The sequence below is a fragment of the Sylvia atricapilla genome, chromosome 1 (genome assembly GCF_009819655.1).
Source record: "Sylvia atricapilla isolate bSylAtr1 chromosome 1, bSylAtr1.pri, whole genome shotgun sequence".
NCBI lineage: Eukaryota > Metazoa > Chordata > Aves > Passeriformes > Sylviidae > Sylvia > Sylvia atricapilla.
In genome coordinates this window covers 20,060,568-20,073,027 of record NC_089140.1, presented here as the reverse complement: position 1 = coordinate 20,073,027, position 12,460 = coordinate 20,060,568, and the positions used below count along the sequence as shown (strand labels likewise).

The following is a 12,460-nucleotide window of genomic DNA, read 5'->3' as shown; positions in this document are numbered from 1 at the left end:
TAAGGGACATTACAAACATTTTAGAACCCATGATTTTTCATTAATCTAGCTTTAAAGAGAATTATGATGTTTCTGTTACTACAGGCTTACTGCTTCACAGGATTTGTTGAGCCAGCTGAGATCATAGTCCTTCATAATAGCAGGGAAGGTTTGGGAGGTGGGAGAATGATATGACTGGTGTACCAGTCTCTGTAGAAATCTGTCAGTCGTGACAGTTTTCTTTAACTCCCAGTGCAGTAATATTGTAATGGCTGGTGATGTAAATGTCAACTTTGTAACAGCGTTCCTCTGGAAAATCTGAGTGGGTGGACGACTCTTTTCACCACAGGCTGAGCTATCCCATCTTTTACAGTTGGTGCAAATGTGACACAGGAGAAGTGAGGATGAAAGAGGCTGTTTTCTATGGGCAGTGTTTTGCAAAGAAAAAACCATCGTTTTTCTATGGATGTACTTGAAAAGATTTCTATTTCTATTGCATTCTCATATTTTCAAAAAGTAGTAGTATTTTAATGAAAAAAATTCAAGTTTAATGTAGAATTGATCAAATGATTTAGTAACACAGAGAACAGTTCAAAGTGCTTGCATATATTATCCATCAAATGAAATACATTCTTTAGTAGATTTTATACATCTTGTACTTCTAAAACAGACTGTTTACATAGAATAATGACTACTAGAATATGTGAAATAAATTCAATAATGCAATGCTTAGAACTTTCTAGTACAAGAAGAACATGTACTAATTCCTATCCACCTCCATTGTTACCTTAAGGGCAGCTCTCTCCATAGCAACTGAAAACTTTTCAAGGCAGCAATAAACTAATCCTCTCCAGCTTCCAGAGCACCATCAAGGAATTTTAAAAACACTGGACTTCCAGCAGCTAAATACTTCTGAGGATTCAGAAGGCCACAAAGCTAGATACACAAGCATTCTTTTTCCCTTCAGAAGGTAAGAAAATAACATTTAGACATAAATGCTCATAATATCCTTGTAACAGTGATACATATTCCTAACTGCTAACAGTAAAATATATCTAAACACCAGAAGATTTCCTGATACCTAAAAACATACTAACTTTTATCTCACTAAATGCCCATTTGAATTCAGCAGTTCTTTTTCAATTTTAAATACTTTGTTAGCAGAGTTTCCTTTAAAGTAAAACGTGTGTATCATATTGCAGTTAAAAAAGAAGATGAACATATATGTGGCTATTTAACACATGTGCATTATATCTGAATATGTATGTCACTGCCAGTGTCTGTTCATCAATTAAATCAAAACTTCTGTGGAAAACAGAAGTGAAACTGCTTTGTATTTCTTGTGCTTTGACATTGAGATAGATTGCTGTTAAAGCAGAAGGAGTGGTTTATTAGGAAGGTTTGTGACGAGAGATTTTTAGTACAAAATGTCTTTTGCACTTAGAGTTAACAAGTTAAGCTTGTCTCATTATTCACTGAGTTCTTTGAGAGAAATTATAACCTCAGTTTTGTAGTTCTCCCGTCTCAGTAGTGATCACTAAGTTTTAAGTACATCCTTCTTTTTTTGTGCTGTATAGCTGGAGTATACTAATATTGGTAAAGTGTTTTGACAATATAAACTGCTTTATATTATTGCTATGTAACAACTTTACTGCACATTCATATTAGTATCAGACTAGCAATATTTATTTACAGCTATTTTTGTTACTAAAAACCTGCTTTCATGATGAAATGGAAGTGAAAGCCATGGTATTTTCCTATTCTTACTGAAAAGAATTATTAGTGAATACAATAACATAACACTGAAATGAAAGCCATAGACTTTATTTTTAAGAAGAGGGAAGGGCACTTTGAGACAACCTCTTGTTGGTAATTCTAAAGAAGTTTTGAGGCCATGGTTGTCTTAGTTTCCTGCTGTTCTGTGCTGTAAAGCCCTTACAGGCTCCCTGTTGTTCAAAAACAGCTTGTCACTGCAAATCAGCTTAGCCGACCAATTAATAAATCCTTTCGAACATATTGCATTCGCACTAATTAAAGGGTTGGGTTTTTTTCCCCCTTTACCATTCAGATTCTTCAGGTTTCCAGTTTAAGCTGTGAAGTGCAAACAACAATCCAACAATCAGTGCAGATCACGCACTGCGGGAAGAGGAGATGTGTTTTCTGACCAAGCATCCAGCTCTTGGGGTGGTATGTTCTGCTTTCATATTCAGCGTGCTCATTGCTGGAGGACAGCCTGGGGAAGAGCATGGGCAGGATGGCAGCAATCCTCCCAGCAGAGGCTCTCTGGTGGAAGTTTTACGCATTCTCTCAGCTGAAAACACTGAGCTCCACATGAACCACTCACGAGAACTGGTCAAAATGTTACTGGAGAGAGCTGAGTGCCCACAGCGGATTTATGGCATGCAAGAGGATTGTAATCTGGTTAGTGCTTCAATTAATGAGGGATATCTTTACAGGATCATCAGTGAGTTCTAACATTTTAGAGTGATACTGTCCTGAATATGATGCCTAAACATGTAAAAAGCTTCTTGTTGCAGCAAAAAAAAAAAAAAAAAAAAAAAAAATTGTCCATGCTTTTTTAAATTTTGAATTATTATTATTTATTGTTTGAGCTCATGAAGAGATGTTCCAAACATGACAGACATTCCTTTTAAAGTTCTCAAGTTTTTGTTTTCCAGCAAAAATTTTTCCACTGAAACCTGGTGTAACAATAAAAGCATGAGCTTGAATTTGGGGCACAGGATTTTCACTGTGTAAAGGCATAGTTAAACACTGGAGACTAGCTCTTCCACTTTTTTTGTTGTTGTTCTGGATTTTACTTTGTAAAAATAAAACCCAGACAGGATTGTCTCAGATTTATGTGCCACTTCACTGAAATATTCAAGATTAAGGGGAGGGTTTTGTAAGCAGTTCAGGTCAAGGAAAATGAAAGGCAGAACAATGATTCTCCAAATCCAAATTGAAACTGGAAGTAGTCCAGGGTACAGTTGCACAGAGGGATTGGTTGTCTACTGGAGAATATTTTCAGAACTCAGTTCTGATTCAATGAAGAAAGGACAGGGACAGTCTTACTGAGCAACTCAGCTGAAAGGGACAACAAAGGGTTTGGTCAGCCTTGGCTTTCATTACTCTGGCTCTGGCACTGTTCAGTGACCTACATACAGCAGTGTCACTTTATACCACGTTTACGAAGATGGTCTGAAAGGTGAATATTTTTACAAGGTGCTGTTCTCAGCAATCTGCTAAGCCAGTGGAGTAAGGAATCTTTTTATTCTGTGCAGTAGACAGCTGCTCTCTTTCTTGATTCTTTCTAAAACTGCTCCCATTCTTCATACGAGCCTAAATGTGAAATTTCGTACACAAATATTGTAGGTGCTTGTTATTACCTAAATGGATAATTTTTTTATGAAGGAGAATATTCACACATGGGCAATGAATATATATCAGATACAGGCCCAGACTGAAAATTGGAAATGTATTAAACGTGGCTGTATAGTCCTCCTAAACTTCACAAAACAGGGGACTAAGTTTTTGTTTGTCCTTTTTGTTTTTCTTCTTGACTGGCATGGTTTTTTCTTGTATTTCTAGACAGCTTCCTACTGTGTCTTCAGATAGACAAAATCTAAGGAAATCTTAGCTGGGGCTTACTTTGGTCAGTACTGCTGCTCTGTTCAGGCTTCATTTTGGAAATTTTCTATAGGAAGACTTTGAGGACTTTCAGCATTTCCAGTACTCCTCAGTGTCATCTGTCATCTGAGTCAGAAACATCGCACACATACTGAACTGTCACAGTTTCTGTGCCAGCACCACAGGAATGTGGTTTTCTGTAGGAAAATCCTTGAGAGAGACGTGGCGTTTTCAGTCACATGGAGCCCACGTGGTACTGTGCTGAAATCTTTTGTGATGATTTAACAAGACTCGGTAAACCAAGACAACAAAAACTGTGCAAGAAGCACTATCCTTCAAGTTCATCAAAATTTGAAACAGAATGCCCCACCTTAGCTTGGCATTTTCTTCCTCATACTTGTTGGGAATCACTAATTGATTTCAGATTCTATTTCCCGTCTAAATCCAGGAGTCTGTTTATACCACGTGGCTTTGTTTCAGAACTTTTTGTTTGTTTGTTTTTATGATATCTCTAATGGGCGCTTAAAAGCATTAAACTTTAACACTTTCTTTAGTCCCTCTTCTGTTGTTATGTAGTGGCCCTAAGTCTCTTTGGGCAGAGGCTGGCAGCTATTGAATGGCATCTGACATTTCTTTATCTCCTAAGCACACAGAAGTCATATATTTCTTGTGCTGGTAAAAAAAAAAATTTTTTTTGAACTTCTGGCCATTTAAAGAAAAGAAACACCAACTTCAGTGCCCAAGTTCTGTCAAAGGTGGATGAAAAATATAAGTAGCAGCAAAATACCCCCTCAAACTAATAAACAAAAAAAACAATCTAGTGACAAACCACTTTATATCCTCTTAATATTTCTTTGAGGATCACTCACCATGGGCTACCCACATACTATGGAGTAACTGCATCTTTTACAATGCTTCTGCTTCCTTCTAATTAGCAGTTTTCTTTTCTGTCTTCCTTGCAAGAGCAAACAATGGACTCACTGATTGCAATTTATCCTCAGTAGATTTTAAAATCTTACAGAAATCTTCGAAAATCTTCCACTTCATGCTGTATGTTGATTGTATTACCACTGAGTGCTCATAAAGGCTCAGTGACTTGAGGCTTTTGGGACAGAAAACAGAATAGACTCCTCCTAGTCCAAAGAGTAATTCTCAGAGACTGCATTAGGAAATGTTGATAAGCAATTGAAAAGCAATGTAAACAGGACAGGATGCAGTGAATCCTACTGCAAAATAGCTTATTTATGTATATAAATAGTTAATTTGGCTATTAATACTATTTTCCTTTTTTTAAAAATAGATTTCAATTCATTATTTTGAGAATTTTTGTTAGAATTTATATTAAAAAGTTGCAGGCCTCTCAGTTCCTCCAAGGAACTTTGGCTTCTGAACATGACAATGTTTGTTTCATTAACCCAGCTTCAGTGTAGGAAAATGAACTGATGTACACAATGAGCCCCACCAAGCACATCATGCTTGTAGCCACAAAAAAATTATTCTGACAAACTGGATTCTGTTTGGATTCATTAATTTATTAGAGTGCAGTGTTGATCATCCCAAGGTACCTCATGTGTTGTAGTTTCTTCTTTGAAATGTACAGTTCAGTTGCTCTACTATTGTGGAGATCAGCTCACATGTCTATAACATGCTTGGAAAAGAGTCTGTTAGAGAAAACAGATACAGAATGAATAACATTAATTACAAGACTTCTTCAAGAAAGATTCTTTACTTTGGACTTTGGTGTCTTATTTCTCAGAGCCTGAGATAGACCTCTATTAGTCTTCTGGTCTAATTTGCAGACTAACTTTTGGATGAGCAGCAAGTTTCTGAGAAGTGTCTTTATACCAAGAAAAAAATTGAGAGAGAGAGAATGATAGAAACACATATATATATAGATATATAGATATGTAGATATACACACACACATATTTAAAAATCTGTGCTCAGATGTAAAGCCTGCGCAGGGTGAATATGTAATTTCAGTCCCTCTTGAAATGCATTTGAAGGACTAAATGGGGTTGAGACCTTGTGCTGACTGGGCACTGGATCTCATTGTTGCAGTTAACAGAATTCATTGAGAAACATAAAAATAGCTGTGTGATTACAGGCTCAATTATGTCTCTCAGCAGTGCATTGAATATGGTATAACTTCTGTTTACATAGCCTCAATTAACTACAGTTCAGCAACTGTTTTTATCTTATAATGTAAACACATCTAGAATGCACAGATGAAAATATGAATAGCCCTAGGTATTATCTAATATATTTGTAAACAGAATCATAATCTGCTGAAGCCAGTGGAATGTTTTCATTCTCTACAATGATTATCAGAATTATTCCTAATTGTAGGGACTCTCAAACCACTAAATCATAGAATTACAAAATAGAATCATAGAATGGTTTGAGTTTGAAGAGACCTTAAAGATCATGTAGTTTCACTCCCCCTACCATGAGCAGGGGCACCTCTCAATAGACCAGGTTCCTCAAAGTGCCATCTCTAGGACACTCAACTTTTCTTAAAAACAAAAGGGCCTCTGGAAAAAAAAACCCATTATGTGATCTTGCAGCCATAGAACTGCAATGAATTACCTGGACTCTTCTTCTGCCATTCCATCAGCCTGCATCTGTGTAGTTTTGAGTTTGATCTTTTAAATATAGAAGTTGTATTCTCCTGTTGACCTTCCTAGCTGTATTTGCAGATGCCTGGCAGGTGTTACTTGAGTTGATTTTCCATTTCTTTTTATTTCTTCACAGTGCCTTGAACCGGATGCTTTGTTACTAATAGCTGGAGGAGATTTAGAAGACCATCTCAGTGAAGAAGTATTTGAAAGAATTTCTCTTATTCTTCTCTACTACATTCTTCACCGTAGAGATATGTGTTCTTCAGAATTCAGCTTGACTGATAAGGATTATAAATTTTACCTACAGAGTATGCTTAGTTTAAGACATGATGAAGACTGTTATTATTTTTCACGGAATGAAACTGAAGATATTTTAGCTGCAGTAAGGCAACATTTTAAAACTTCTGAAAACCAGGTAAAGAAAACATATGTAAAAATAACTCCATCTTTATTACAGGTATAATGCCTTTATGCTAGGACAGAAACTATGCCAGTATCACAGTCCTCCAGAAGACTGGTAAAGTGTATGAGCACAGGTTGAACACTGGTACTATGTTGTATGTGCTGTTTAGTGCTTTTCTTTGAGTTGTTTCTGGCCTGTGCCACATTCACAGGGTCTGCCGTGAAGTTGTTGGGGAGATACTGCACTTCAGGGACCATTAGATGCAGTTGCTTTGCTTAGGGCAGATGCAAAAGAGCAGAAATGTGGAGATGCAAGACCTTGCACTTAGCTCCAAGGACAGAAGACTCTTTCTCATCTCTGATATTTACTAGCATAGAAACACTACCAGTGATGTATGAGATATATTTGAGATAGATCTATAGATAAATAGATCAGACTCCATTTGAGTTCCTTATCTCAAATAAGAGCTATAAAATAATAGAATACTATTCTAGAGTTCAAAGTCAAATATTTTAATCATATAAAGCAGAATAGAGCCATTGCTGACTGCTACAGGAGAAATGAAATTGAGAAATGAATTATTTTGCTGTGATGAAATCTTGCCGGGTTCTAAACTTCTGTGTCTATCCATAGCTGGATGGAATCAGGAGTCTGTCCAAAGATATGATGGCTTCCTTCAGTTGCAACACATACATTTTTGACTAATTAGCTACCAGCATGGATATGCCTTGTAGAAAGATTGTTAAAGATAAGCTTAAAGTTGGAAAAAAAAAGGCATATTGAGTATTTTCAGCTAAGATCATAGTTTCTAAGCCAGGAAACATGCTTTGAGTTTTCTCATTGGCGTTTAGAATTCCATATGTCAATTAGGATCTATAAAATGATAGAATAAAATTCTGGAGTCCAATGTCGAAGAAAAAGTTTTTCTTATAATGGGCAATAAAACACGTATTTGCCAGATTACATAACTTCTAAAGTACAGGTTGACCACCTGTTTGTAGCACCTTAGATATGTCAATGTATTGAGCTAAAATTGGTTTATACAAAGCTTGAATTTGTTCTTTTCATTTCATTAGATTTTAATTTACAGCCTACTCTAGTAGGGCTTTCTGCATAAACAGAAGATGGGTAGGAGACCTGGCTGTGTCCAGAATGTTGAGAGCCTCCAATTCCTCTCTCTGTCTTCTTTGTGTGGTCATTTCCCACCATAAATTATTCATTGACCTTCTTTTGGTTCTGAGTCTTGGTGAACGTGCCGATTTCCAAGGACTCCAATGGTATCTGAGCAACTGTGAAGAGACATTGAAGAGTATTTGGAATGTCAAGATAGAATAACAACCCATGAAATGCCTTACTGAGGGTTCTGTTTGTTTATGCTGGCAGTATAATCAGTTGTCAAGCCTGTCCAGTAACTGAGACTTCACCGCTCACTAACTTGAGGAAAAAGAGGTTTCTTTTATGAAAGGTACACAAAACATAATAGCATAATACTTGGGATCACAACACTTGAGTTGTGGAAAAGGGCCAATGGTGCAGGGTACTTGTGGAAGAAAAGCATTTTTAGTGGCTCTATGTGTTTTGGTTTCACAGAAAATATCCTCTTCTTTAGTCATAGCACCTCATATCTTGTTTGAAATGAGAGATTAAATTTTGGGTTGTGATAATTTTAATGTATCATGAATGAGCAGGAAAATAAATGTCAGCCTCCTCTCTCAAGTGTTTAAGGCCTACATAAGGCGAGATGAGTATAAAATAAATGACTACTGCATTGGCTCATCTAGCTGACTTTAAATTTTGTTTATATGCGTTAGAAAGAAAATTAAATTAAGTAATTATTTTTCTTAGTTGTTGTTGTTTCATTCAAACCCATCTATTTGCAGTGTAAATAAACAAGAAAGGGAAAAGGGAAGACAATTAGAAAAAGTAGATAGATTTCTGGGCAGCTGAGAGAGTTTGCAGACGTCCACACACATGGTTGTATACCACTGACTACTGTTTTTATTTGGTCACCTAGCAGGAAAGTTACCCTTTATGTGCAAAATTATATGTTTCCATATTGTCCCTGGATAACTACTCCATTAAAAACTCTTGATTCCATTGAATAGGTAAGGAAAGAAAAACATTTAAAGAATTCTTTCTGAAGTCTGAAGTGAAGAATTAAAGTCTGTATTATTTGAGCCAATTTCTCATGCTTTCACAAAAAATACTCCCCTTTCTTCCACCTTCTGGAAGTAGATGTAGATGTAATTGAGAGGGACACTTGGAACAATAGAGACAGCAGGAAAATACTACGCAAAAAGAACTTGAAGGGCTGTACTTTTCCCCCATTAGACACTGAGTAAATGTTCAAGATTCTTAATTCTATGCCTGTTCTCCTGAAAATGTCCTTTGATTTGCTGTCCTGCTGGCAATTACAGCTTACATCTTAGCATTTTTTCTACTCTGTCTGTCTGTGAAATTTTTGTCCCCAGTTCCTTCTCCTGTCACTCTGATTATTTAAATGGAGGTGAGCAGGACTGTCTTCATGCTATTTTCTTGTGATTTCAGTGTGTTGATGTGAGCACTCTGGAGAAAAATGCTGATATAATGGACAGAGATGGTGCTGATGAAAACACTCTTCCACGCTTGGCTGCTTTAATCCTTACTCTGGCTCTCCAAGGAGTCTGTATGGGGAAAGCAAGTTTACCTTCCCCAGAATTCTTTATAAAATATATTTTCAGTTCTCTAAATAGTACTACGGAGCTCCAAGTGACAGGTAAGGTGGAGTGTGCAAAGTTCATTTTCTTCAGGAAAATTTATTGCTGGACTTACCAGAAATGCTACTTAACCATAAATAAATAGAAATGTAGGAGAGCTCTAAGTGGTCCAAGAATAACAAAAAGAAAAAATACCCAAAACAAAACAAATGCCGAGCTCTCAGCAGCAGCAGCTATTAATTTCTGTTAAAGGTTGTGCCTGCTTAGCAGTTTAAGAAGCTACACCATCAATTCAGGGGCCTGGTATGGATTTAGAAGGTTTTTATAAGATATCTACTTTTCCTTTTTTGTGGAAACTGCTAGCAGCAACAGTTTACAAGCTTTTCAAAGCACTTCTAAAAAGTTACTTTAAGTATGGATTAAAACCGATTAAGAAGTGGAATTGAGCGTAGGTATAAACATTTTTAACAATCATAGGTTACACAGAGGTGGATTGAATCACAGAAATAAATATTAAAAAAAAATCCTTATCCCTAAACTGGGGCTCCCAGTTTTTTCTTATATAAACTGGTTTGCCAGCAAAGCCCTTCCTTTAAAATTGCCCAGCCTGATCTTGTGAAATAATTGTCACAAGAATGGATGGAGCCATCTCACCACAGTGCTACTAAATAGCTATATATGGTGAAATCTGGGCCCCAGTGAAGATAACAGCAGGACTGTATGTTTGGTGGAGTTAGGATGTCATTCAGAAAAAACCAAAAAATTATTCCTAACCAGTTTGTTACAGAGTAAGTCTATTTTGAGTCTAAACTCATTATACTGTCCCTTTAAATTTGTTTAAATTCTTAATAGTAACTTAAAGAAAGAGTAAGAATCTGGAAGCACAGAAAAAGAAAATTAGATTTTATTACAATTAGAAAACAAATATACCTGCAGCTCCAGTCACATTTGTTTGTTTAAGTAGCCAAAAGAAAGTAGTGAAACACTTTATCAGAAACCTTTTTGTGAGATTTACCTTTAAGATTATACCATTTGCATTTTCTGAGTAACAAGATTAAAGATAAAAAGGATTATCATATGGAGACATTGCCATTAATTTTATTTTCTTTAGAATTAATTTGTGGATCAGTTTTTAATGGACAAATTAGGGTTTACAGGAATAATTACGATGGCTTCATTTGAAAGTGCAGGAGTGAAGGAAGGTGATAAGGGAGATAGGATAGGGCCTCCCCATCAAATAACTGCATTCCATCAGCGGAAGCACCCATTGCACCCAAGCTGTGAGGTACATCTGTGCATGATCTCAGGTTTGGGATCCTGGCTCTCTCCTTACTATATCAGTACTGTGAGCAGGTATGCTCCCCAGTTAATCAAAGGAGGGAAAAAATTCACTGTCCTATGCTGCACTTCTGAACTGCAAGGGCAGCACAACATCCTGAAGATTGATTTCAGGACATCCTGTAAAGGATCTCTTTCCTGATCCAAATACCTGGCTGTGGCAGCTTAGTGTGGAGTTCCATTTATGCAGGAAAATTTTAAGAACAGTTAAGTTATTTAGAAATTAATAGATAACTTTGTCAGAGATGCTGATTAAATGAAAGACGAATTGCCTTTCAGTCACATCTGTTTTCTTCTGAGACAATCATAGGCAAAACATCTGAGTGAGATGTTTGAAGAGGGGAAGACTGAGGATCTGGGTGGCTGGAACTTCCAGAGTTGTTAAGCAGAAATTGCCTCCAGTACTAAACTGAGAAAAGAGTATTAAAATGATGAATTGAATCAATGCTATAACAAACAAAAAGATATTGTCTTTTAAATATTTTATCGTTTAAATGTGCATTTGCCCATGGTAACATATCTGTTCTCTAACGAATTACTAGAGCTAGAACAACTACTAAATGTGCTTACAGCCAAAAAGACCTGCACTGTAAATGGACAATTTCACAGTCACAAAAGAAGACGTTACAGTATGGCAATCAGAGATATTGGAAGAAGAAATACTCCAGTTAAAGGAAACCGTACAAAAGGAGACTATCTGAAAGGCTATTTTGAAGATCGTGAAAGGAACACAGATTGGGACCAGGTTAATTTATTTTTATGTTATTATAGTGTTGGTGGCAGAATTTCACTGACAGAAGTTTAAATTGATTTGCAAACCATGCAATGTGTCTGAGATAAAAGGTATTATTTTCCAAAAGGCATGTAGATATGGGTGAAAATAAATATTTATATAGCTATATTTGTTTAAATATTATTTGGGGAAAGAATTTTGTGGATGTTGAATGTGCAGTTAAAGTCACTGGGAGGGGTTAACAATGAATCAGGCATTTCTTCAAGACACAGAGGACTGTAGTAACATGTCTGATGTTTTCATACAGTTGTTATCAATTTCTTGTGGGTTTATGTCACAGAGTTTCTGGGACCCCTTAAGTGGCCTGGTAGAAAAGATTGCTTTGCACTAAGGAAAACAAAGTAAATAAAAGTTTCTATGCAAGCTGTTTTTAAAAGGCTTCTGTAAATTGAAGAGTGGGCATTTCCAAAGTCTTTTCATAGCCATCTATGGAATCCTGAAGCCTTTTTTAGAAAGTATGAAGGCTGTAAAACAGAGCCTTAGCTACTTCCCAGTATCCTCTCTGAAGTCTTTGAAGGACACTGGCTTATTGCTGGTGATTTTATCCTTATCCTATGAATTTGAAAAAAATAAATTTTGTTTATGGCAATGATCAAGATGGTAACTGACTTCCATCCTTCAGGCTGTGACTTATTGTGTAGGTGAAAAAGGAGACTTCGAAGTGTATAATTTGTATAGATATTGATGTATACATTTGAAATATATACTTCAAAGAACACTTTTCTATTGTTTTCAATCCTTATAATTTATGTTAACTCGGTGGCAATGTTTCTCCTCCATGTAGGAGAACTGAGTGATGTGCAATTGACTTTTTCTGTGTGGTCATTTTATGATGGGAAGCTGAGACAAATTTTCTCTATTCCTCTATAAATGCTATTCTGATAGATATATATCTGTATAATTATATTGCATTTGAAATGCATACTCTATGAATACGTTTATTTCTTTGGAGCTGACCACAGGAAAAAAGGATCATGCTGATCAGCATGATGAGGTTTTTAAT

At 36.3% G+C, this 12,460-nt stretch overlaps 1 protein-coding gene across 2 annotated transcripts in view; it reads left to right on the top strand.

Moving 5' to 3' along the window:
* The first annotated feature begins 821 nt into the window (after window positions 1-821).
* Window positions 822-12,460, top strand: part of SLC39A12 (solute carrier family 39 member 12) — a 34,648-nt gene continuing 23,009 nt past the window's right edge. The window contains exons 1-5 of one of the 2 annotated variants that reach the window (XM_066323643.1): window positions 822-949; window positions 2,048-2,400; window positions 6,361-6,642; window positions 9,178-9,385; window positions 11,207-11,409. In XM_066323643.1, coding sequence (XP_066179740.1) covers window positions 2,131-2,400; window positions 6,361-6,642; window positions 9,178-9,385; window positions 11,207-11,409 — 963 coding nt within the window. In that variant the 5' untranslated portion in view covers window positions 822-949; window positions 2,048-2,130. The remainder of the gene's footprint in view (window positions 950-2,047; window positions 2,401-6,360; window positions 6,643-9,177; window positions 9,386-11,206; window positions 11,410-12,460) is intronic. The other variant, XM_066323555.1, reaches the window with a different exon arrangement.